The following is a 26,316-nucleotide window of genomic DNA, read 5'->3' as shown; positions in this document are numbered from 1 at the left end:
GGACAGACCTGGCAGAGGTGGCGGCACAGTGGTATACAGTCGGGAGGGAGTTGCCCTGGGAGTCCTCAACTTCGACTCCAGACCCCTTGAAGTCGCATGGCATCAGGTCAAACATGGTTTCCGGCTGATTATCACCTACTGCACACCACCCACACACCACCCCCCCCACCTCCCCCCCACCACCCAGCTGATGAATCAGTACTCCTCCACATTGAACAGCACTTGGAGGAAGCTGAATCTACTCTGTGTGGGAGACTCCAATGTGGCTCGGTAGCACCACTACTGATCGAGCTGGCAGAGTCCTAAAGGACATAGCTGCTAGACTGAGTCTGCGGCAGGCGGTGAGGGAACGAACAAGAGGGAAAAATACAGTTGACCTCGGCCTCACCAATCTGCCTGCCGCAGATGCACCTGCCCATGACAGTATTGGTCGGAGTGACCACCGCACAGTCCTCGTGGAGACGAAGTCTCGTCTTCACATTGAGGATACCCTCCATTGCGTTGTGTGGCACCACCACTATGCTAAATGGGATAGATTTTGAACAGATCTAGCAATGCAAAACTGGGCATGCATGAGGCGCTGTGGGCCATCAGCAGCTGAATTGTACTCAACCACAATCTGTAACCTCATGGCCCGGCATATCCCCCACTCTACCATTACCACCAAGCCGGGGGACTAACCCTGCTTCAAAGAAGAGTGCAGGTGGGTAAGCCAGGAGCTGAACCAGGCATACCTCAAAATGAGGTGTCAACCTGGTGAAGCTGCAACACAGGACTACTTGTGTGCCAAAAAGCACAAGCAGCATGTGATAGACAGAGCTAAGCGATCCCATAACCAACAGATCAGATCTAAGCTCTGCAGTCCTGCCACATCCAGTCGTGAATGGTGGTGGACAATTAAACAACTCACTGGAGGAGGTGGCTCCACAAAGATCGCCATCCTCAATGATGGGGGAGCCCAGCACATCAGTGCGAAAGATAAGGCTGAAGCATTTGCAACAATCTTCAGTCAGAAGTGCCCAGTTGATGATCCATCTTGGCCTCCTCCTGAAGTCCCCAGCATCACAGATGCTAGTCTTCAGCCAATTAAATTTACTCCGCGTGATATCAAAAAACAACTGAAGGCGCTGGATACTGCAAAAGCAATGGGCCTTGACAACATTCTGGCAATAGTGCTGAAGACCTGTGCTCCAGAACTTGCCGAACCCCTAGCCAAGCTGTTCCAGTACAGCTACAACACTGGCATCTACCCAATGTGAAAAATTGCCCAGGAATGTCCTGTCCACAAAAAGCAGGACAAGTCCAACCTGGTCAATTACCGCCCTATCAGTCTACTCTCAATCATCAGTAAAGTGATGGAAGGTGTCGCTGACAGTGCTATCAAGTGGCACTTGCTTAGCAAGAACCTGCTCACTGACGCTCAGTTTAGGTTCCACCAGGGCCACTCAGCTCCAGACCCCATTACAGCTTTGGTACAAACACGTACAAAAAAGAGCTGAACTCCAGAGGTGAGGTGAGAGTGACTGCCCTTGACATCAAGGCAACATTTGACTGAGTATGGCACCAAGGAGCCCTCACAAAACTAGAGTCAATGGGAATCAGGGGAAAACTCTCCACTGGTTGGAGTTGTACCTAGCACAAAGGAAGATGGTTGTAGTTGTTGCAGGTCAATCATCTCAGCTCCAGGACATCACTGCAGGAGTTCCTCAGGGTACTGTCCTAGGCCCAACCATCTTAAACTGCTTCAATGACCTTCCTTCAATCATAAAGTCAGAAGTGGGGATGTTCGCTGATGATTGCAAAATGTTCAATACCATCACGACTCCTCAGATACTGAAGCAGTCCGTGTAGAAATGCAGCAAGACCTGGACTGATAAGTGGCAAGTAACATTCACGCCACACAAGTTTCATGCAATGACCATCTCAAACAAGAGAGAATCTAATCACTTCCCCTTGACATTCAATGGCATTAATGATCACTGAATCTCCCACCAACATCCTGGGGGTTACCATTGACCGGAAACTGAACTGGGGTAGCCATGTAAAAACTGTGGCTACGACAGCAGGTCAGAGGCTCGGAAGCCTGTGGAGAGTAACTCACCTCCTGACTCCCCAAAGTCTGTCCACCATCTACAAGGCACAAGTCAGGAGTGTGATGGAATATTCTCCACTTGCCTGGATGGATGCAGCTCCACCAACACTCAAGAAGCCCAACACCATCCAGGACAAAGCAGCCCACTTGACTGACACCCCATCCACAAACATTCATTCCCTCCACACAGTGGTAGCAGTGTGTACCATCTACAAGATGCACTTCAGCGACGCACCAATACTCTTCAGACAGGACCTTCCAAACCCGCGATCTCTACCACCTAGAAGGATAAGGACAGCAGGTGACTGGGAACACCACCACCACCTGCAAGTTCCCCTCCAAGCCACACACCATCCTGACTTGGAACTATATCACCATTCCTTCACTGAGTCGCTGAGTCAAAATCCTGGAACTCCCTTCCTAATAGCACTGTAGGTGTACCTACCCCACATGGACTGCAGCAGTTCAAGAAGGCAGCTAACCACCATCTTCTCAAGGGCAATTAGGGATGGGCAATAAATGCTGGCCGAGCCAATGATGCCCACATCCCAGTAATGAATATAAATCAAGAAATTATATAGTGCCTTTCATGACCTCTGAGTCCAAAAGGTCTTTATAGCCAATTAAATACTTTTGAAGTGTAGTTACTGTTAGTTAGGGAGAGTTTTAACACGTGCCCCCTCACATGTGCCAGAGTCACTGGAAGCTGCCACGGTGCATGCTAAAAAGCTACTTTGGGTGGTGTCAGTTTAGAAAAAAGTGACAAAAATCCAAAAACTAAAATGAAGCTCCAATATAGACTTAGTCCATTTACAACAAGTGAAACATTGCTGGTCAGCCTTTTAAAAATTAAAATAAATGTTGAGTTCCCACACTTATGGTTACCAGTGGGCCTCAAAAATTGAATTTGTGCCGCAAAAAAAGTGTCTATCTTCCATCACACATTCCTCCTGATTACGAAACTTAAATTGTCCATCTCCCACCTTCGTGATTTTGACTTTGGGGTGGAAATTGTGCAGAGGTAGAACTTTGTAATGATGCAAAAAGATCACAAAACAGTAACTGAAGGATGGAATTTCACGGTTCAAATGCGACAATCTCTTACCACGTAAAGCAGGAATGCCTACAACTCATTGACCAATTAATGAAAAGGGATATAAATATACTCAAAATTGATTGAGCTTAGCTTAGGGAAACCCATATCTTACATCCCATTAAATCAGGAATAGGAGTCACTATAAATCGCCCCAGTACATTTGGTTTATTTTGTCAGTTACTGATCCTGCTGAAATTGTATGTTACATTGCATAGAATACTAGATATTTAATACATTAGCCAGCTGTTCCGCTTACTTTATTGAACCATCCAGGATTTTTCTTTTTTGCCATTGCAAGAGTTGTGCCGAAACCTACCAGCATCCCAGCTGTGGCTACAGAACCAAGGAACAGACCACCTAGCAAAATACCATAAAACACAAGATCATTTTCTCATACTGTAATTTTGGAGAATAATAGATGGGCTAATGAAAGGGTGGGTCTTGAGTATTTGAACCACATAGCCCACCAGAATTACAATGAAATATATTTTCCAAGACTGTGATAAAATTCAAAATGAAAAATTAGATTGTAAGCAATTCAGGTATAGTAAATTTCACAGAAGCTTTGATATACACATTACTCTAGGTTATTTGGTACATTTAAGAAAAAAGCAGTCCTCCCTCCGACCAGTGGACCCACTCACTTGCCTCCGGTAGTCTCCCTTCGGCCTCAATCTTTTCATCAGGAACTGTTGGCATAACACTGGCCGTCTTAATTTCTGCGCTGACCTCACTCACTCTAACCGGTCTCCTTCTGAACTTGCTGTACTCCGTTCTCTCAAGTCTAACCTTGAAATAGTGATCAAACCTGCTGACAAGGATGGTGCGGTTGTTGTCAGGCATATCGACCTCTACTATGCAGAGGCTGAGCGCCAACTCTCAGACACTTTTTCCTATCTCCCTCCTGGACCATGACCCTACCACCAAACATCAAGCCACTGAGTCCAGGATTGTCCTCTGGAGATCTTCCCTCTACAGCTTCCTGCAACCCTGAACAGCCCGCTTCTACCTCTTTACCAAAATCCACAAACAGGACTACTATCCTGGTAGACCCATCATTTCAGTCTGTTCCTGCCCCACTGAACCTATTTCTTCATATCTTCACTCCTCTCTTCCCACCTATAGCTGTGACTCTGACATCCTACGTCATTGACAGCTTCCAGTTTCCGGGCCCTACTGACTCCTCTTCACTATGGATGTCCAACCTCTCTACACTTCCAGCTGTCCTCTTTGCTCTCACATTGCATCCCACCAGCTGCCACATCCAAAGGATCATCCTCCACCAAATACATCTTAATACAGCTTCCCCTTCCCTCTCCTGCCAGCATACCGAAGGGACCGTTCCCTCCGCGACATCCTGGTCCACTCCTCCTTCACCCCCGACATCTTGTTCCCTTCCTACGGCACCTTCCCAGGCAGGAGGTGTAATATCTGCCCTTTTACCTCCTCTCTCCTCACCAACCAAGGTCCCAAACATTTCATCCAGGGGAAGCAATTTAGTTTACTGTATTCACTGCTCAGTGTGGTTGCCGCTACATTGCGGAGATCAAATGCAGATTGGGTGACTGCTTTGCAGAACACCTCCACTTGGTCTGCAAGCATGATCCCGAGCTTCCGGTTGCTTGTGTAACGACCAAAGCGGGAGGAGTGCACGGTTAATTCAGTCCTTTTCTCTACATGTCGCAACATATCCTTCAAAATTTTCCACTTGTTGTAACAGTCAATCGAATACACTACTTTTCCCCCCAGAATAGAACACACTAAACCAGGTTTCTTTACTGAACAACAAAATTAAACAGATTATAAAACAAGTCGTAACTAGTAATGAAGGAAAACCACAGCACATAGATCAAATTTTAAGTCTCCAACATAAAATTTTTTTTTTTTTTAAAAGTCCTCTTTTCTACCTTAACCAATTTTTAAAAGTCCCTTCCAAACTGACATACAGTTCAACCTTCTGAACACACAAATCTTTAAGATCTCTAGAATCTTCCAGAAGTTAGCTCTCCTCAGGTGGTGCTGAAAGTAATTTAGCAGACCTTTTTGAACTAAAGGAAACAAGACGAATTCACCGTGGCCTTCAGAGATATTGGAAAATGAAGCTGGGCTTTGGTCTTCTGTTCTTTCTTGACTTCTCCACGCTTGACGCATGCACTCACTGACTAACAGCCAAACAACTTGGCAGTTTTAGCCCACCCAGATGTGCTGTGCCTACTATTAGGCTTGTTCAAAAGAGAGTTGTCAATTTTCTGCCCCTGTTGCCATGGCTTCTGCCCTAAGCCTAGCCAGAACCAGTTAACAAAGAGCAACACTGTCGCCTATCCAGCTCTCACTGTCCTCTTGACTCAAACTTTAATTTTAGCTTAACTAATTTTTTTTTTAAAAAAGGGATTTAAACAGAAGAGAATCGCTTTCATAACACTTGCCATTTTAATTCACCACCCTGCTCTCTCACCCACATTTCTGTCCTCGGCCTGCTGCAGTGTTCCAACGAAGCTTAACACAAGCTCGAGGAACAGCACCTCATCTTCCGATCAGGCACTTAACAGCCTTCCAGACTCAATATGCAGTGCAATAATTTCAGACCATGAGCCCCATTATTTTCTATTTATTTATTAATTAATTAATTAAACCAAGTCTTAAACTTGATTTTCATATTTTTGCTTTTGAACAGAGCCGTTGAAACATTCTGCATTAGCACTCTCCCTGGACAAATGCTTTGTCTTTTACTACAACTATCTAGCACTCCAGTTGCATTTTATTCCACGACTTCCCTGTCATTTAATCTCTCCTGCACTCCGTCCTGTCAAAGACCTACCCTTTTGTTCTTCTCCCCCACCCCCACACCCTTTCATTTGCTCAAAGACTGTTACATTTCTAACCATTGCCAGTTCTGATGAAAGGTCACAGACCTAAAACGTTAACTCTGTCTCTCTCCACAGATGCTACCAGACCTGCTCAGTATTTCTGGCACTTTCTGTTCTCATTTCAGAGTTCCAGCATCCTCCGTACTTTGCTCTTATACACGAATCTATCCAACTCAACTTTAAAAATATTCAATGACCCTGCTTCCACTGCTCTCTGGGGAAGAGAGTATCACAGACTAACAACCCTCAGAGAAAAACATTTCTCCTCATCTCAGTCTTAAATGGGAGATCCCTAATTTTTAAACTGTGTCCTAGTTCTAATCTCTCTCATAAGGAGAAACATTCTTTCAGCATCCACCCAGTCAAGTCCCCTCAGGATCTTGTGTTTCAAGAAGATCCCCTCTCATTCTTCTAAACTCCAATGGATACAGGCCCAACCTTTCCTCATAAGATAACTCCTTCATCCCAGGAATCGGTCGAACGAACCTTCTCTGAACCACTTCTAATGCAATTTTACCCTTTAAGTAAGGAGACCAAAACTGTACACAGTATTCCAGATGTGGTCTTACCAACTGTAGCAAAACTGCATACTTTTATACTCCATTCCTCATGCAATAAACGACAACATTCCATTTTCCTTTCGAATCACTTGCTGCATCTACGTACTAGCTTTTTTGTGAATCATGTACCAGGACACCTAGGTCCCTCTGTACCACAGGAGTAGAAATAGATAGACAATGCAGGAATTTTCCAGGACTGTGGCACTCTCAAACTGGTTTTCACTGAATACTGGAGGAGAGAGATGACATCTCGAAAGAGTGCAACCTAGAGCATATCCATGGCAACAGTGGGCAAATTACTGCACAGGGGAGCACAGTAAAGTGTAGAAATGCACTGGTCACAGGGGATTTGATAATTAGGGGGATAGACAGGCATTTCTGCAATCACCAACAGAGTCACACACGGTGGGTTGCCTTCCTGTTCTCCCAGGAGAGCTGAAAAAGGAAAGAGGGGCAAAGAGAGTGTATAAAGATAGATTAGCAGGTAACATAAAGGAGAACCCAAAAAGTCTTTTGTAAACATAAATAGTAAAAAAGGTAGCCAAATGAATGGTGGGGCTGATTATGGATCAAAAAGGAAGTCTTCTTGGAGGCAGAGGACATGACTGAGGTACTAAACGAGTACTTTACATTCATCTTCACAAGAGGATGCTGCCAATATAGCAGTACAGCAGGTAGTAGTACAGAAATTGGATAGGATAAAAATAAAGAGCAGGTACTTAATTGGCTTGTAACGCTCAAAGTAGAAGAGTCACCCGGTCTGGAGCAGGGAAGTAATGGTGGAAATAACAGCGGTTCTGGCCACAATCTTTTAATCCTCCTTGGACATGGAGTGGCGCCAGGGGACAAAAGGGTTGCAAATACCACACCCCTGCTCAAAGAAGCGGAGAGTTAAACTCGGTAATTTATGCCAGTCTGCCTAGTGCCTGTGGTGGGGAGACTTTGAGAGACAATAATCCGGGATAAAATTGTGACTTGGAAAAACAGGAGCTAATAAATGACAGCCAACGCAGATTTGTTAAAGGCAAATTGTGTCCAACAAACTTGGAGTTCTTTGATTAAATAATAGAGTGGGTTGACGAGGGTAAAGCAGATCATGTTGTGCAGATGGATTTTCAAAAGGTACTTCATAAAGTAAAACATAATAGACTTGTGGGATTAAAGGGACAGTGTAAACATGCACACAAATTGACAGAGTAGTGGTGAACAGTTGTTTTTCAGACTGAGGGAAAGTATGCGGTGTTGTCTGTCAGGAGTCAGTGTTAGGATCACTGCTATTTTTGATATACATTAATGACCTGGACTTGGGCATACTGGGCATCATTTCAAAGTCTGCAGATGACACAAAATTGGGAAATGTAGTGAACAGCGAAGAGGATAGTAGCAGACTTCAGGAGGACACAGACTGGTGAAATTAATGCAGAGGAGTGTAATATATAAAATTTTAAAAACAAATCTTAAAAGAGTTGCTGGAAGAGAGGGACCTAGGGGTGCATGTACACAAGTATTGGAAGCTGGCAGGATAAGTTAAGAATGCTGTTAAAATGCAAAATGGACCCCTGGCTTTATAAATTGAAGCATAAAGTACAACAGCAAAGAAATTATGCTTAACCTCAATAATTCTGAGCACCACACTTTACGAAGGATATCAAAGCCTTGGAGAGAGAGTATTCAGAGGAGACTTACTGGAATGGTATCAAGGATGAAAGATTTCAGCTACTTGGAGACACTATGGAAACTAGGATTATTCTCCTTAGGAGTAGAGAGAGACTTAATGGGAGATTTGATATGGGTGCTCAAAATCATGAAGGGTTTTAATAGAGTAAAATAAAGAGAAACCATTTCCAATGGCAAAAATGCAAATTGCACAGTAAGAAGCAAGGTTTCAGTCAAAGCCAGAAAGATAGACATGAGCCTTCTTAACATGTAAGCAGATACTCTGGTGGAAATTACAGAAAGGGGCAGCTATCTTTGATCACCAGGCAATCTGTGAGGAGCAGTGCTGGCTGCAGCGAGTGGAATGGGAAGCAGCTTTTGAGCTGGGCAGGAACACGATTCAGAGTAGGACTGAAGCAAGGCTGATGGATTGGGACAAAATAAACCTGGAGTGTTGACCTGGTGCCAGGGTACAAGAGAGAGCGGGAGGGAGTGGAGGGGAAGGAAGGGAGGAAGGAGCAAAGCAAATCTGCAGGGAAAAAAATAAAAATCAGAGATATGCAAGAACTATAGAGTGGTGATATTGGAGGACTTTGATTATCCAAATATTGATTGAGATAATGTTGCAGTAAAAGGGAAAGAAGTGGGGGAGGGGAGGAATTTCTGAAATGTGTTCAGGACAACTTTCTTGACCAGTAGGTCCTCGGTCCAACAGAAGGAGGCATTGCTAGATCTGGTGCTGGGGAATGAGTTGGCCCAAGGGTCTATGGGGGAACATTTGGATAAGGGTGATCATTGTATCATTAGGATTAGATTAGTAATGAGGAAAGAAACAATCTAAAGTAGAACTTTTAAATTGGAAGAGCACTAACCTCAATGGGCTGAGGGGGGATTTTGCTAGGGTAAAACAGAACCAACTTTGACAGGAAAAACTGTAACACAACAATGGGTGATCCTGAAAGAGATGTTTCAGGTACAAGCTAGGAACATAGGAGCAGCAGTAGGTCATTCAGCCAGTCGAGCCTGCTCTGCCATTCAATTAGATCATGGCTGATCACCAACCTCAATACCACTTTCCCCATATCCCTTGATGTCATTAGTATCCAGATATCTATCTATTTCTGTTTTGAACATGCATGCTCAATGATTGAACTTCCACAGCCCTCTGGGATAGAAAATTCCACAGATTCACCAACCCGAGTGAAGAAATTCCTCCTCATCTCAGTCTTAAATGGCCTACCCCTTATTCTGACCCCTGGTTCTAGACTCACCAGCCATGGGAAACATCCTATCTACATCCACCCTGTTATGCCCTACTACTGATGTCAAAGCAACAGGTCTGTATTTCCCCATTTTCTCTCTCTTTCTTAAACAGTGGGGTTACATTTGCTACTTTTCAGTCTGCAGGAACCTTTCCAGAATCTATAGAATTTTGAAAGATAACCACAAATGCATCCAGTATCTCTATAGCCACCTCCTTCAACACTCTGGGATGTAGCTCATCCAGTCCAGGGGATTTATCAACCTTCAATCCTGTTAATTTTGAGTACTACCTCTTTATTAATACTAATTTCTTTCAGTTTCTGATTTTCACAAAGCTAGGTACATTCCAACAAGGGCAAAAGGTAAGGGAACCAAAGCCAGGGCTCCTTGGAAGATGAGGGAAATTAGGAATTTGATGAAACTAATAAAAAGAGGATGTCTGATGCAGTCAGGTGATTCTACAAGCAAGAACCAGGCCAAATACAGTAAGTTGAGAGGGCTGTGAAACAAAAATAAGACCAAGAGAGCATGAAAGTAGATTGGCATCGAACATAAAAGGTAACCTAGAAGTCTTATACCGGCATGTAAAAAATTAAGCAGGTAGTAAAAGACAGGGTGCGATCTATTGGAGACAGAGAAGGCAATATATGCTTAGAGGTGCAGGGCAAGACTAGGACACTTAGCATCAGCATTTACCAACAGGGTGCTGATAAAACATCAGTCGAAGAAGACAGCAGAGATAATCGATGGGGTGAAAATTGATAGCCAGCCTTTTTGGTACATCCTGCCTATGTTTAGAATGGATAAGTCATCTGGTCCGGATGGCTTGCATTCCAAGCTGCTAAGCGAAGTGGGAGTGGAGATTGTGGAAGGGTTTGCCATAATCTTCCAACCTTCCCTAGATCTGGGGGAAGCACCAGAGGATTGGAAAGTGGCAAATATGACACCCTTGTTGAAGAAATGGTGTAAGGATATTTCTAGTAACTACAAACTGGTCAGTTTAACATCATTGGTGGGTAAGGTTTTAGAAAGAATAAATCAGGAAAAGGAAGAATCAACAGGCACTTGGAGAGGTTTGAGTTAATTAAGGAGAGCCAGCACGGATTTGTAAAAGGCAGATTGTGTTTGACTAATCTAACTGAATTTTTTGATGAAATAAGGGAAAGTTGATGAAGAGAATTTGGATTTTGAGAAAGCGTTTGACAAACTACCACATAAAAGACTGGTTAACAAAATAGAGGCCCATGGAATAGGAGGGTCAGTGTCAATAAATTACTGTTTCAATAAAAATAAAAAATTGGCTTAAGGACAGAAAACAGCAAGTCGTGGTAAATGGTTGTTTTTCAGACTGAAGAATGGTAGACAGTGATGTTCCCCAAGATTCAGTGCTCGGAACACTGCTTTTTCTCATTTATATAATTTATATGGACTTTCAGAAGGCTTTCAATAGACTTCCAGAAGGCTTTAGATAAAGGTCCCACATAAGAGATTAGCGTGCATAATTAAAGCATGTGGGATTAGGGGTACGGTACTGACATGGATAGAGAACTGGTTGGCAGACAAGAGACAAAGAGTAGGAATAAAAAGGTGTTTTTCCGAGTGGCAGGCAGTGACTAGTGGGGTACCACAGGGATCAGTGCTAGGACCCCAGCTATTCACAATATATATTAGTGAGATAGATGAGGGAATTAAATGTCATATATCTAAATTTGTAGATGACACAAAGCTGGGTGGGAGTGTGAGCTGTGAGGAGGATGCAGAGAAGCTCCAGTGTGATTTGGACAGGTTGAATGAGTGGGAAAATACATGCCAGATGCAGCATAATGTGGATAAATGTGAGGTTATCTACTTTGGTAGCAAAAACAGGAAGGCAGATTATCTGAACTGTAATCGATTGGGAAAGGGGGAGGTGTAGCTAGACCTGGGTGTCCTCGTGCACCAGTCGCTGAAGGTAAGCATGCAGGTGCAGCAGGCAGTTAAGAAGGCAAATGGTATGTTGGCCTTCATAGTGACAGAATTTGAGTACAGGAGCAAGGATGTCTTGCTGCAATTATACAAGGCCTTGGTGAGACAACATCTGGAGTAGTGTGTGTAGTTTTGGTTTCCTTATCTGAGGAAGGATGTTCTTGCTATAGAGGAAGTGCAGTGAAGGTTTACCAGACTGATTCCTGGGATGGCAGGACTGACGTATGAAGAGATATTGGGTCGATTAGGCTTATATTTGCTAGCGTTTAGAAGAATGAGGGGCGGGGGAATCTCATAGAAACCTACAAAATTCTAACAGGGCTGGACAGACTAGATGCAGGAAGGATGTTCTCGATGACGGGTGAAGTCCAGAACCAGGGGTCACAGTCTAAGGATAAGGGGTAAGCCATTTAGGACTGAGATGAGGAGGGATTTCTTCACCCAGAGAGTGGTGAACCTGTGGAATTCTCTATCACAGAAAGCAGTTGAAGCCAAATTATTAAATATATTCAAGAGATAGATATAGTTCTTAGGGCCAAGGGGATATGGGGAGAAAGCGGGAACAGGGTGCTAAGTTTGGATGATCAGCCATGATCGTATTGAATGGCGGTGCAGGCTCGAAGGGCTGAATGGCTTACTCCTGTTCCTATTTTTCTATGTTTCTATATAAATGACTTGGATATTGGAATAGAGTACAACTTCAAAATGTGCCAATGATACCAAACGTGGAGGTGTGGCAAACAGTGAGGATAATATCAATCAACTGCAACAGGACATAGATAGACTAGCAGAATGAGCAGACAAGTGGCAGATGGAATCTGAGAGAAATGTGAGGTGATGCATTTTGGAAGAAAGAACAGGGAGAGGCAATATAGACTTAACAGCACTTTTAAAGTGTGTGCTGGGACAGAAGGCATAGATCTTTGAAGGTGGCAGGACATAAGGAGAGAATACTTAGCAAAAGCATATGAGATCTTAGGTTTCAGAAGTAGAGGTACGGAGCACAAAAGCAAAGATATTATGCTGAACCTTTCTAAAGCTCTGGTTAGGCCACAACTGGAGCACTGCATCCAGTCCTGGTCACCACACTTTAGGAAGGGGGAAGAGGGTCCTTAAGAGGGTGCAGAACAGATTTATCAGAATGGTTCCAAGGATGGGGAATTTTAGCTACAAGGTTAGGTTGGAGAAGTTGGGGTGTTCTCCTTGGAACAAAGGAGGCGAGGGGAGATTTGATCAAGGTGTACAAGATTATGACAGATTTAGATAAGGTAGACAGAAAAGCAGTTCCCATTAGCTGATGGTATAAGGACTAGGGAAAAAGATTTAAGGTTTGGACAAGAGATGCGGGGGTGGGGGGGGGGGGGGGGGGGAAAGATGTGAGTAAGTTTTTTTAAATGCAGTGTGAGATAATGACCTGGAGCTCACTGCTTAAGAGTGGTGGAAGCAGAGACGATTGATGATTTCAAAAGAAAAAGGAAATTGGATGAGCACTTGAGGGAAATAACCGTGCAGGGCTATGGGGATAGAACAGGGGAATGGGACTGATTGGACTTGATGGCCTCTTCCTGCGCCATAATGACAATGCGAGATGGAGGTGATATAGGTGGGGAAGCAAAAGAAAGAGCGAACAGAGAAGGGCCTCAAGCAAACTGAAAATAAAGAGATGGAAGGTGTAGCAATGACAACATATATTTATATAGCACCTTAACTGGATTAAAACATCCAAGGTACTTCACAGGAGCATTATAAAACAAAGTATGACACTGAGTCACAGAAGGAAATATTAGGTCAGATGACCAAAAAGCTTGGTCAAACAGGTAGGTTTTAAAGAGCGTCTTAAAGTGAGGTGCAGAGGCAGAGATGTAGGGAGGGTATTCCAGAGCTTGGGGCCTAGGCAACTGAAGGCACGGTCACCAATGGCAAAGCAATTAAAATCAGGGATACACAAGAGGCCAACACTCAAGCAGCGCAGATATCTTGGAGGATTTTGGGGCTGAAAGAAATTAGAGAGACAGGGAGAGGCGAGACCATGGAGGGATTTGAAAAGAAGGATGAGAATTTTAAAATCAAGATGTTGCTGGACTAGGAGCCAATGTAGGTCAGTGAGCACAGGGGTGATAGGGGAACAGGACTTGGTGTAAGTTAAGACATGGGCAGCAGAGTTTTGGATGACCTCACATTTACAGAGAGGAGAATGTGGGAAACGAGCCAGAAGTGCTTTGGAATAGTCAAGTCTCGAGGTAATGAAGGCATGAATGAGGGTTTCAGTAAGAGATGAGCTGAGACAGGGGCGAAGTTACGGAGGTGGAAATAGACTGTCTCGGTGATAGCATGAATGTGAGGTCGGAAGCTCATCTTGGGGTCAAATGTGACACCAAGGTTGTGAACAGACAGGCTTAATCTCAGACTGTTGCCAGGGACAGGGATGGAGTCGGTAGCTAAGGAACAGAGTTTGGAGCGGGGACTGAAAACAATAGCTTCAGTCTTCCCAATATTTAATTGGAGGAGATTTCTGCTCATCCAGTACTGGATATCGGATAAGCAGTCTGATAACTCCTCCAATGGAGGAGTTGCGAGAAGTGGTGGTGAGGGAGAGCTGAGTGTCATCAGCATACATGTGAAAACTAATGCTGTGCTCTTGGATGATGTTGCGGAGGAGCAGCATGCAAATGAGAAATAGGAGGATGCCAAGGATCGCAGCCAAACAAATGTGAATGGACAAGGGAATTACAATTAGACATGGTAGAGTTGCAGTCACTGTAAACTCATGGCAGAGAACAGAACATATGAAACAGTCCTAAGTTAAGGTCAGAGGATGGGGGTGGGGGAAGGGGTGGTCAGTGGTTATGTGATTGCAGTCCACATAGACAGACTGGAGAAGTTGAAACAGTTTGCCTTGGAGAAAGCTAAGAGGGGATTTGATAAAGGTATTCAAAATCATGGGGGAGTCTGGACAAAGTAGATAGGGAAAAACTATGAAAGGATCAAGAACAAGAGGGCACAGATTTAAGGTAACAAAAACAAGAAATGTTGGAAATACTCAGCAGGTCTGGCAGCATCTGTGGAGAGAGAAGCAGAGTTAATGTTTCAGGTCAGTGACCCTACTTCAGAACAGATTTAAGGTAACTGGCAAAAAAAGGAACGGCAATGTGAGGAAAAACTTTTACACGCAAGCGAGTGGTTACGATCGTGAATGCACTGCTACAGAGTGGTGGAGAAAGGTTCAATTGAGGCATTCAAAAGAGTATATAGTTATCTGAAAAGGAAGAATGCACAGGGTTACAGGGAGAAGGCAGGGGAATTGGCACTAAGTGAATTGCTCATTCAAAGAGCTAGTGCAGATGTGATGGGCCGAATGGCTTCCTTCTGTGCTGTAACAATTCTGTGATCAAATAGGAGTATGTAATGACCAAGTTCAGAGTCAGTAGCAGAACAAGTGGGCAGTGGGAGGCAGGGGCAGGCAGGGAGATGGATCTGATAACATTTCAGATGAATGAAGTTCGAACAGTTTCTCTCTCCATAAACTCTGCCAGACCTTCTGAGTATTTCCAGCATTTTCTGTTTTTAATAATAGCTGGTGCACTTGTGCAGGTTGTTTATTGGACTGGGGAAACAGCAGCAGCAACGTCTACCAGGAGGTTGATCCTGACGTCCAGCAGAGATGCTTAGTGGCATCAGGGTAGACCAATGGAAAAAAAACCCCATGGGATCCAGGGAAATGCAGAAAGGTAGATACAAAATTGGCTCAGTGGCAGGAAGCAAAGGGTAATTGTTGACAGGTGTTTTAGCAACTGAAGGGCTGTTTCCAGTGGGGTTCCACAGGTCTCAGTACTGGGTCTCCTGCTTTTTGTGGTATATTTTAACAATTAGGACGTAAACGTAGGGGGGCATGATCAGGAAGTTTGCAGACGATACAAAGATTGGCCGTGTGGTTGATGGCGAGGAGGATAGCTGTAGGCTGCAGCAAGATATTGATGGTCTGGTCAGATGGGCAGAAAAGTGGCAAATGGAATTCAACCTGGATAAATGCGAGGTGATGCATATGGGGTGGTCAAACAAGGCAAAGGAATACACGATTAATGGGAAAATACAAGAAGTGTAGAGGAAATGAGACATGCTGGATGGTGGGATTAGAACAGGTGGATGTTTTTTGGCCGATACAGACACGATGGGCCAAGTGGCCTCTTTCTGTGCCTTAAACTTTCTATGATTTTATGTAGATCAACAGAGAAGCGTGGACTAAGTCCCATGGGTCATGAGCAATATGTTGGAATAACCCGGGGGACCAGAAGCAGCGAACAATATAAAGCCAGGAAAGGATGAAAGGCAAACAGCGAGTTCGACGAATAGCTGTGGAAAGGCAAAGAATATTTAAATAAAAGCAAAATACTGCGGATGCTGGAAATCTGAAATAAAAACAAGAAATGCTGGAATCACTCAGCAGGTCTGGCAGCATCTGTGGAAAGAGAAGCAGAGTTAACGTTTCGGGTCAGTGACCCTTCTTCGGAATATTTAAAATTGGGAGCAGAATCACGACCAAGCGCCTGATAGATGAAATTGGGAGGAGACCAAGGAAAGGGTTGTGGAAAGAATACCAGAAAATTGGAACAGCGCGCCCTGTTTCCACTATTCCCACCTACCAATCCTACTTCACCTGGATACTACACATAGTCATAACTGCCGAGATACAAAGCACGAGAGATCGACGACTTTTGATTCACTACTGGACCGTATTTAGCCTTTTCTCAGTTCTTAAAAGCGAAAATTCTCAATATTTACAATATAGGAAAATCTAAAAAAAAAGTAAAAAACTTAGTATACGGCAAGTACTAAACTGTATTGAAATAATAAAATATATTTACCTTTAATCATCTGCACTTTATTTTCTGCACTGGAGCCGGGTGTCTCGTCGTGGGCCGCTAGAGCAGGGTCTCTAATAACACAACCACATTTAATCTCTCTCGCACTAACCGTGCTTTTATCAGTCGTCATCTCTAAATCTCCTCGAATTGACCAAAAGCAACATAAACTATTTTCTCATTCACTTTAAATTTTAAAACCTTGAATGTAATCTGACAACTTCCAGTTTGTAATTTTTGTCAAGCTGAAGACAAATCAATCCTCACTCCTCAGTATTTATTGCTGCTGCAACTCTCCACATTTTCATCAACACCAACCCAAAGGAACCTGCGGTGATTGACAGGTGCGAAAACAAAACCATCCAATACCAACCGACCGATAACCGGACCGCTGTTAATGTCGCATCCACAATTAACACCTGGCACCCACACACAAACACACGCAGGCCGATCAGAGGTTAAAGCGCGTCTAACGCCAGCCCAGTGCATTATGGGAACAGTAGTTTTAACCCCTAATTTCTCGGCGATGACTCGAGGCAGGAGGCCATCTTGTGGAGACTACAACTCCCAGAATGCTGTAGAGTGGAGTGTTGTGGGTAGGCTGCGTGTGGCCGTGCTGAGTAGGTAGAGCCGGGTTGTTCTGGTTATGTTGTGCTGGAGCATATGAGTGAGTTGGCGGCACTGGGCGCCGTTTTCTTTCCCTTTTTATTATCACTGTTTTCTTATACGAGTATTGGTAGCGGTTGCCTTCGAACAGGTTTCCGTCGTGTACACTGTTCCGATTGGTCACCCGAAGGTCGCTGTGAGCTTCGCTTGAGAGGATATTTCGAGACGCCCTCTGTTTTTGATTTTTGTTTGTGTCATGTTTAAACGGAAGACATTCCCCGCGGCCGGATCGTTGTGGTGAAAGGAAGGCGCTGCTTATAGTGTGCGTGTGTCTTGGAGGCAGCAATCCCTGCGCCCTTCAGAAGCCATTTTTCATGCTCAAAATCCACTTTGAAGATGCGGCGACTAACTGGAAACAAACCCGGCTGGCTGATCGTTATCTGTTTTTCTTTCTAAACCAGTTAACATCTTTACTGCGGACGCATTAAGTTTCAAGGCGGAAACGACGCTAATGAGTAAGAAAAACCGAGAAGCGATTCATCAGTCGGCGCACACATGGATACCGAATAGTGAAACGTCTGTTTTAAGACAACTTGATTATTTATAAACATCGATGAAAGTGGTTCAGTCCCCGGGGGCTGAAGGTTATGAGGGTTTCCTCTGAGATATTTTGTTAAACTCGAATAAAGAAGCCTCTGGAATTAACCTGGATATATAGAGTACTAACTCGCATATTAGTAAAATATTCAATCGTTTTCATGTGGGATTTTTAACAACATTTTATTATAGAACATTTATGAATAAAAACTAGATTGATTTAAAGTAGGACTTTCATCAGGTGCGTCAGATATCGGCAGCAGATTCAATTGTCTCTATCTGTCGTTTGGACATTGTCAGAAGAAAACGAGGCTGTTTTATTTTTAAATAATTATTTGATGAGAGTCAAAATGTAACTGGGATAAGCAGCGAAAAGTGACACCGAAGGAAAATAAATACAAGCAGAGAATCGTGCTGGATGTTAAGAACATGCGAGTCGACACAGACGGCGAGGGAATCCGTACGTATCCAGGGTTGGGATATTATCGTGTTCCCAAGATCCACTTATTTTAAATAATTGTCTTTCTTTCTGGACTGAGATATAACAATCCACGCATTGATGCCGCCCCCGATGAAACAGTGCGAATACAGTCAGATTACTACGCAGAGCTCGTCTCCCATGGATTCTCCCAAAAAGAAAATACCGCGGAGGAAATGGGAAGTTTTCCCGGGGAAAAATAAATTTCACTGCGATGGCAGGATCATGATGGCCAGGCAAACTGGGGTCTTCTATCTGACACTTGTCTTAATTGTGGTCACCAGTGGACTTTTCTTTGCATTCGAGTAAGTAATATTGATTCATAACAGTTCACTTGTATTCATTGGTGTTTTTTAAAGTCTGAAATTAATTAAATATTTCTGTTGATTAGCATTAAATTGTTTTTCAATTTGACAAAATATCACGCAAGTAGGTTGTGGAATACATTTGAATGTTGCAGTTACACATTATGCAGTAAGGTGACAAAAGCGTGAATTGTCTTCAAGCCTAATGTGTACGTGAACGACTGATCCCAGTTACAGACCTTTGGCATAATTTTTGAATATTTCCTGTCAACTCTGTGATGGAGTTGAAAAGGTGCATGTTGACTGGGAAGTGTGAAACGTTCCCTCATTGGGTGTCAGAGTAACGGTGAGGCTAATGTCACTCGTCATTAATGATCCACAAATGGTATAGCAACTTCAAGCGAGGGGGCAGATAAGAGGTGAAACTCAAAAATCCAAAAGTTGCTGTCCCAGTTGTGCTGCTCTGCAGTTTAGTGAAAAATGCATTTGGCTGACTGGCTCACGATTGAGAAGCATTGAATTGTGTTAAGTTGCTCCATTTGTGTGGTAGGTACAAACTAACCTGGCCACAGAAAGTTGTCTTGTCCATTCCCATCTAAGTACTCTTTTAATAATGTGATAAGTGTTAATTACTGCCAAGCAACTCCTCTGGCACTGAAAAGTAATTATTACAAGTGTGCAGTCTCACTCCTTCAGCTTTAGTTACTGGTGATTTTTAAAAACGCCAAATTTAAAATTAAAACTCATTTTCTTTTTTTCTCTCAAAGCAACCTTTCTTTCATTTTCTTTGTCTTTCTGTACCTGATTTGATATTGCATTCACCCACTCTAATTTACACTTCCTTCTCCAGTTCTTGCATTGTTAATTTCAGAATCCTTCAACCTGATTGGCTAAGGAGATACACTGTTGCTTAGGTCTCAGATGCCCAATTGTCATTGCTGCAGTTTACACTTTCAGCAACTTGCCATGCAAAACACCTAATTTCAACAACATTTAGGTTTTTAGGGGGTGTCAGACTCAATTAACCCTTTAATCCCTTCACTCTCAAGTTCTGAAATGATTCAAAGTGATACCTTTGTTGGTGACAGTGGTTATATTTTATTCAGCATAAGTAAACATTGACACATGCTGGTGTCTGAACAGTAGTATCAAAGTACAACAGCATTACCATTATGCCCTGGGTAGAAGCAAGATCTCCACTTGATTACTTGGTCGTGCCCCAGGCACCTTCATATCAGTCAATATGATGCGTAGTGCCTCTACACCTTAAGTGACTAGAGCGCACTTTCTTTATACAAAAAGCAGATGCTGGAAATCTGAAATAACAGAAAATGCTGGAAATACTCAGCAGGTCAAGCAGCATCTGTATAGAGAAAAACAGAGTTAACGTTTCAGGCCTGTGTGACATTTCATCAGAACTGTGAAAAATTAGAAATGCTACCCTTTCTTTATACTTCTGCCAAATAGCAAAGCTTGTGGAGACTGATTTAACCCAATTGCTTTAAGACTTGGGTTGCCAAATTGCGAGACATGCCAAGAACCCCTCTGCCTGCTCAGGTCAGTGTCTCATGATTCCTGATGTTATCAGCTTTTTCTACTTAGGACTCTTATCAGCACATTGACATTTTAATGCTAGTGCCTGTCAGAACAAGGAAAACATAGTAGCTTAGGACCCTGCTATCTTGTCTAGGAGTCACGGCACTATTATTTTCTCTGTCATCTATCGGAGGCGCTCGAATTCTACTAAGGTGTTTATCTTTTAGTTCTCACACAACAGCTTGTCTGTTTTCAGGTTCTGCTTGAATTTCTGCTGAAGTTTATCTTTTTACCATTTGGTTCCTTTTAAGCATTTGGGGTCACTTGGTCAGTGAAGGCCCAGATCATAATTTCCCATGGTCACCTCTCAGCTGCATCTAAGCAGGCTATTTTTTTTATTCGTCCATGGGATATGGGCGACGCTGGCTAAGCCAGCATTTATTCCCCATTCCTAATTGCCCCTGAGAAGGTGGTGGTGAGCTGTCTTCCTAAACCGTGCAGTCCTTGGGGTGTAGGTACACCAACAGTACTGTTAGGAAGGGAAGGTGTATCACAAGCAGGGTTAAAAATAGAGCTCCGTATAAGCATCATCAATTAGTTAAAACTCTAATTTACAATCAGTTAGTCATAGTATTTAAATTAGCGCATGTTAATTAGCAAAAAACTCTGATGTAGGGATGTTCCAGGATTCTTACAACATGCAACGGGAAGTCTAAAAACAGCAGATGCCATTTGATACCCTGCTACAATAATAGTTGGCCCATTATTAGAAACTGGCCCTTGTGTTTCTTAGTGCTATGTATGAAGAAATATGCACCAGTTACCCCTATCGAAACTTTGGGGGTCAGTGGTTAAAGTGGAATTTAAAAGTTGGTGCTATCCCTGCAATAATTGGCCTGCCGGGAACCCTTAACCTAACCACCACAACTTTTGATGTCAATAATGGTGTGGAGGGCTACCATAGTAACAAGAATGGCAGGTGATTTCATCAAATATATTAATTCCTCTAATGAATTTCCTTCCCACACTTTCAAATTAAACCTTTCCCTTCAATGAAATAAAGCATTTTCTAGAAATAAAGTTAGCATGACCATAAATCAAAGCCAAACATAACCTCACTGTAAAGCAGAACTCATTTTCCCTACTAAAAGTACCCAGTGAGATGAGAATCAGAACAGTCCCTATGGATATTTGAAAAAGTGCTGGAGATCCAGATTTTGATCCAGATCTGCTTGTTCAGCTTGCTTTTCAATACTCTTTAAAATAGACAGCAAGGAGAATAATAAAAAAAATTGTGTTCATTTAAAAAGAACCTTCTTTCTGCACAGGTTTGACAGTACCTGGTGGTTGTATCAAAGTAACTTTGGCACACTTTTCCCAGTGTTGCTAATACCATAATAGAAGTGTGAGGTGATGCATTTTATGGGTAAGAACCTGGTCATCAGGTGCGAGGCGCTCACGTTGTTGCTCTACGTGGCGCAGGTCTGGCCCATACCCCACTCCTGCGCCGTGGCAGTCACCCGAGCCATTTTCCGCTTCGTCTGGGGATCTAAAATGGACCGGGTCCGGAGGGACACGATGTTCAAATCTCTGGACAAGGGTGGGAAAAATGTACCCAACGTGGCCCTCATCCTGATGACCACCTTCGTGTGTGGCTGCATCAAGCTGTGTGTAGATCCCCAGTACGCAAACTCCAAGTGTCACTACGTGCTGAGGTTCTATCTGTCCCCAGTGTTGCGAAGGATGGGCCTGGTCACATTGCCGTGGAACGCTCCATGCAGTTGGGCGGTGCCGTACCACCTATCCTTCGTGGAGCAGTTTCTGCGGGAAAACACCTTTGACCACCGGTCCATCAGGCAGTGGTCTGCACGGAATGTCCTCAAGGCCCTACGGGAAAAGGAAACGGTGGATCCTGTCGGATGGTTCCCCGAGCAGACCGTCAAAGTCATTTGACGGAATGCCTCATCACCAGAACTTTCAAACAAGCACCAAGACGTAGCTTGGCTGGTGGTGAGAAGGGCCCTCCCCGTCAGATCCTTCATGCACACCCGAAGTCTCGCCCCCTCCGCACAGTGCCCCCGCGTTGGCTGTGGTGGGGAAGAGACGGTCGCCCACCTCCTCTTGGAATGTGCCTTTGCAAAGCAGGTGTGGAAAGAGATGCAGTGGTTTTTGTCAAGGTTCATCCCAAGCAGCTCTGTAACACAGGAGTCTGTGCTCTACGGGCTGTTCTCAGGGACGCACACCGAGACAAACATCAACTGCTGCTGGAGGACTATCAATTCGGTGAAAGACGCCCTTTGGTCTGCCCGAAACCTGTTGGTCTTCCAGCGCAAAGAGTTGTCCACGACCGAATGTTGCAGACTGGCACATTCCAAGGTCCAGGACTATGTGCTGAGGGACGCACTAAAGCTTGGGGCAGCCGCAGCAAAGGCTCAATGGGGAAAGACCACAGTGTAAGGTTCCCCCACCAAGCTGGGCTGAGGGGCTGGATCCATGGGAAACCCCTCGAACTGTATCGTTAATATTCTCAATTGCTGTAAATGTAAAACTGTAATTGACATGACAATTGTGAAACGGAAGGGTTGGGAAGAAACTCATGATAGTATTGAAGGAAACTGATCTCCCTTGCAATGTTTGTATTTTTTGGTGCTGTTTGGAAACTGTTTGGCAATGTAATTATTACAGATTTTTATGAATAAAGTATATTTTGGAAAAAAAAAGCAGAGGCATAGAATATAGCTGACAAACACCTTTGACCACCGATCCATCAGGCAGTGGTCTGCACGGAATGTCCTCAAGGCCCTACGGGAAAAGGAGACTGGGGATCCTGTCGGATGGTTCCCCGAGCAGACCGCCAAGGTCATTTGGCGGAATGCCTCATCACCAGAACTTTCAAACAAGCACCAAGATGTAGCTTGGCTGGTGGTGAGAAGGGCCCTCCCCATCAGATCCTTCATGCACGCCCGAAGTCTCGCCCCCTCCGCGCAATGCCCCCGCGGTGGCTGTGGTGGGGAAGAGACGGTTGCCCACCTCCTTCTGGAATGTGTCTTTACAAAGCAGGTGTGGAAAGAGATGCAGTGGTTTTTGTCAAGGTTCATCCCAAGCAGCTCTGTAACACAGGAGTCTGTGCTCTACGGGCTGTTCCCAGGGACGCACACCGAGACAAACATCAACTGCTGCTGGAGGACTATCAATTCGGTGAAAGACGCCCTTAGGTCTGCCCGAAACCTGCTGGTCGTCCAGCGTAAAGAGTTGTCCACGACCGAATGTTGCAGACTGGCACATTCCAAGGTCCAGGACTACGTGCTGAGGGACGCACTAAAGCTTGGGGCAGCCGCAGCAAAGGCTCAATGGGGAAAGACCACAGTGTAAGGTCCCCCCACCTAACTGAACGGAGGGGCTGGATCCATGGGAAAGCCCTCGAACTGTATCAGGAAAATTTTGTGTGCTGTAAAATGTATATGGCATAACAAATGAAATGGAAGGTTTGTGAGGCAACTCATGATTGTATTGAAGGAAACTGATCACCTTTGCACTGTTTGTAATTTTTGACTTGGTGCTGTTTGAAACTTTTTGGTAATGTATTTTTTACAGATTTTTATGAATAAAGTGTATTTTGGAAATAAAAAAAAAGCTGAGGCATAGAATATAAGGGCAAGGATGTTATGATGGAGCTGTATAAAATACTAATTAGGCCACAACTAGAGTACTGTGTACAGTTCTGGTCATTGCACTATAGGAAGGATGTGATTGCACTGGAGAGGGTGCAGAGGAGATTTACCAGGATGTTGCCTGGACTGGAGCATTTCAGCTATGAAGAGAGACTGAAAAGGATCGGGTTGTTTTCCTTAGAGCAGAGAAGGCTGAGGGGGGACCTGATTGAGGTATACAAAATTATGAGGGGCATTGATAGGTTAGATAGGAAGAAACTTTTTCCCTTAGCGGAGGTATCAATAACCAGGGGGCATAGATTTAAGGTAAGGGGCAGGAGGTTTAGAGGTGATTTGAGGAAAGCTTTTTTCACCCAGAGGGTGATTGGAATCTGAAGGGGTGCTAGAGGAGGAACCCTTACAACATTTAACAAGTATTTAGATGAGCACTTGAAACACCATAGCATACCAAGGATATTGGCCAAGTGCTGGAAAATGGGATTAGAATAGATAGGTGCTTGATGGCTGGCACAGACACGATAGGCCGAAGGGCCTGTTTCTGTGCTGTATAACTGAGTCTATGGCTCTTAAAAAAAAAAGAGTAAGTTACATGGCAGAAAAAAAGAGCAAGTTATGTGGCAGCCTTCAAACTTCAGGTGGTGGAAGTTGCTGAAAAGCATGTTAACAGAATCACAGCATGGTAATTCAGTGTTAATGAGGCAAACGTCAGACAAAGGACAAGCTAAAGTCCCCAGGCAAGCAAGCCAACGCTCCTGGATGTGGAAGAAAGGCTGAGCACCCACAGCTCAAGCAACAGCTTCTGGAATATATTCACCAACATCAAGCATATGCAGTCAGCATTGTAAAAATTTGTTTAAAAGCTCCTTGTATCATGGAAGGTTTAGACCCAATAGCATTTTTTAAAGCATCTCCATAGCCTTGCTACCTCTTCGTGTGAAGGCATGACATATCTATACTTCGACTCACTTCAACTGCGCGATGCATGCCGTATAATTTTGAAGTCAAGCTATGTGAGTACCAGTGTTATAGCATAAGGCTGTGAAAGCAGCACTACTATAGTGCCTCCTATATTGCCAATGCGGATGAAACATCAGACGTTTAACATTCCGTTCAGTTAAACCATGGATATCAAAGAAGAAAAATTGATCAACTGGCAATGAGAAAAATCATTTCACTGTCATGCTTGGAGCATATGGAGATGGGACAAAGATGCTGCCGTATTATAAAGGATGTGATAGCAGAACACCTGGAAAGCATAAACGGGATTGGGCAAAGTCAGCATGGGTTTACGAAAGGAAAATCATGCTTAACAAATCTACTGAGTTTTTTGAGGATGTAACTAGTAGAATAGATAAGGGAGAACCAGTGGGTGTGGTGTATTTGGATTTTCAGAAGGCTTTTGATAAGGTCCCACATAAGAGGTTAGTGTGCAAAATTAAAGCACCTGGGATTGAGGGTAATATACTGGCATGGATTGAGAATTGGTTGACAGACAGGAAGAGAGTAGGAATAAACCGATCTTTTTCCAGGTGGCAGGCAGTGACTAGTGGGCTACCGCAGGGATCAGTGCTTGGGCCCCAGCTATTCACAATATATATTAATGGCTCGGTGAGGGAACTAAATGTAACATTTCCAAGTTTGCAAATGACACAAAGCGGGGGAGGAAAGTGAGCTGTGAGGGGGATGCAAAGAGGCACCAGTGTGATTTGGACAAGTTGGGTGAGTGGGCAAATGCATGACAGATGCAGTGTAACGTGGATAAATGTGAGGTTATCCACTTTGGTTGTGAAAACAGGCAGATTATTATCTGAATGGAGATAGATTGGGAAAGGGGGAGGTGCAACTAGACCTGGGTGTCCTTGTATACCAGCCGCTGAAAGCAAGCAGTCAGGAAGACAAATGGTATGTTGGCCTTCATTGCAAAAGGATTTGAGTACAGGAGCAAGGATGTCTTACTGCAGTTGCACAGGGCCTTGGTGAGACCACATCTGGAGTATTGTGTGCAGTTTTGGTTTCCTTATCTAAGGAAGGATGTTCTTGCCATGGAGGGAGTGCAAAGAAGATTTATGAGGCTGATTCCTGGGATGGCAGGATTGACGTATGAGGAGAGATTGGGTTGAATAGACCTATATTCACTACAGTTTAGAAGAATGAGAGGGGATCTCATAGAAACCTATAAACTTCTAACAGGCTCGATGCAGGGAGGATGTTCCCGATGGCTGGAGAGTCCAGAACCAGGGGTCACAGTATCAGGATACTGGGTATGCCATTTAGAACCGAGATGAGGAGAAATTTCTTCACTCAGAGGGTGGTGAACCTGCGGATTTCTCTACTCTGCAATCGTTTGCACAACATGTCCATGACAAGATTTACGAGGCTGATTCCTTTGTGTCTTTTAACCGCAAGCATGATGCATGTGTTTCCCATTATTTAAAAAAATGTATAGCAGTTCTCTTAAACGACACCCCCACCCCCTGCAAAAAATAGTGACTGTGTTTTAAACCTGGGATTTGTAGATAGCTGTCAGTTGCTTAATACCGAATGTAATTTTGCTGTGTGACTGTGTTTCAGTTTAAGCTTACTTCAGAAAAATGTGCGTTCTGTTTTGTTAAAAGTGCTTTAAATATGTTTTGAAGTGCAACAGTGTACTGTTCTAAATCAACAAGGTATGAAATTGACAGAGTTTGTAGAAAAACAAAAAATGTTCATATATTTTGCTCAGGCTGTACATTGGCACTCTGTGCTGTTGATTACTGCAGTTTCCC

General features: G+C 43.8%; 2 protein-coding genes across 11 annotated transcripts in view; one reads left to right on the top strand and one right to left on the bottom strand.

The window, feature by feature from the left end:
- The window catches only part of tmem242 (transmembrane protein 242), a 35,151-nt gene extending 18,616 nt beyond the window's left edge, over window positions 1-16,535 (bottom strand). The window contains exons 1-2 of the mRNA XM_068045793.1: window positions 16,362-16,535; window positions 3,445-3,545 (exon numbers count right to left, since the gene is read on the bottom strand). Coding sequence (XP_067901894.1) covers window positions 3,445-3,545; window positions 16,362-16,491 — 231 coding nt within the window. The 5' untranslated portion in view covers window positions 16,492-16,535. The remainder of the gene's footprint in view (window positions 1-3,444; window positions 3,546-16,361) is intronic.
- A 417-nt stretch (window positions 16,536-16,952) lies between these two features.
- zdhhc14 (zinc finger DHHC-type palmitoyltransferase 14) overlaps window positions 16,953-26,316 on the top strand; it is a 336,569-nt gene continuing 327,205 nt past the window's right edge. For 9 of the 10 annotated variants that reach the window (XR_010976199.1, XR_010976198.1, XR_010976197.1 and 6 more), the window contains exon 1: window positions 16,954-18,344. Coding sequence is in view for 6 of the 10 variants with exons in the window: in XM_068044785.1 (XP_067900886.1) it covers window positions 18,121-18,344 (224 nt within the window). In the remaining 4 variants the exon portion in view is untranslated. Of the gene's footprint in view, window positions 18,345-26,316 lie in introns of all 10 variants that reach the window. The other variant, XM_068044782.1, reaches the window with a different exon arrangement.

Source organism: Heterodontus francisci, chromosome 13 (assembly GCF_036365525.1).
Source record: "Heterodontus francisci isolate sHetFra1 chromosome 13, sHetFra1.hap1, whole genome shotgun sequence".
NCBI classification, from domain to species: domain Eukaryota; kingdom Metazoa; phylum Chordata; class Chondrichthyes; order Heterodontiformes; family Heterodontidae; genus Heterodontus; species Heterodontus francisci.
This window is presented reverse-complemented; position numbering and strand designations above follow the sequence as displayed.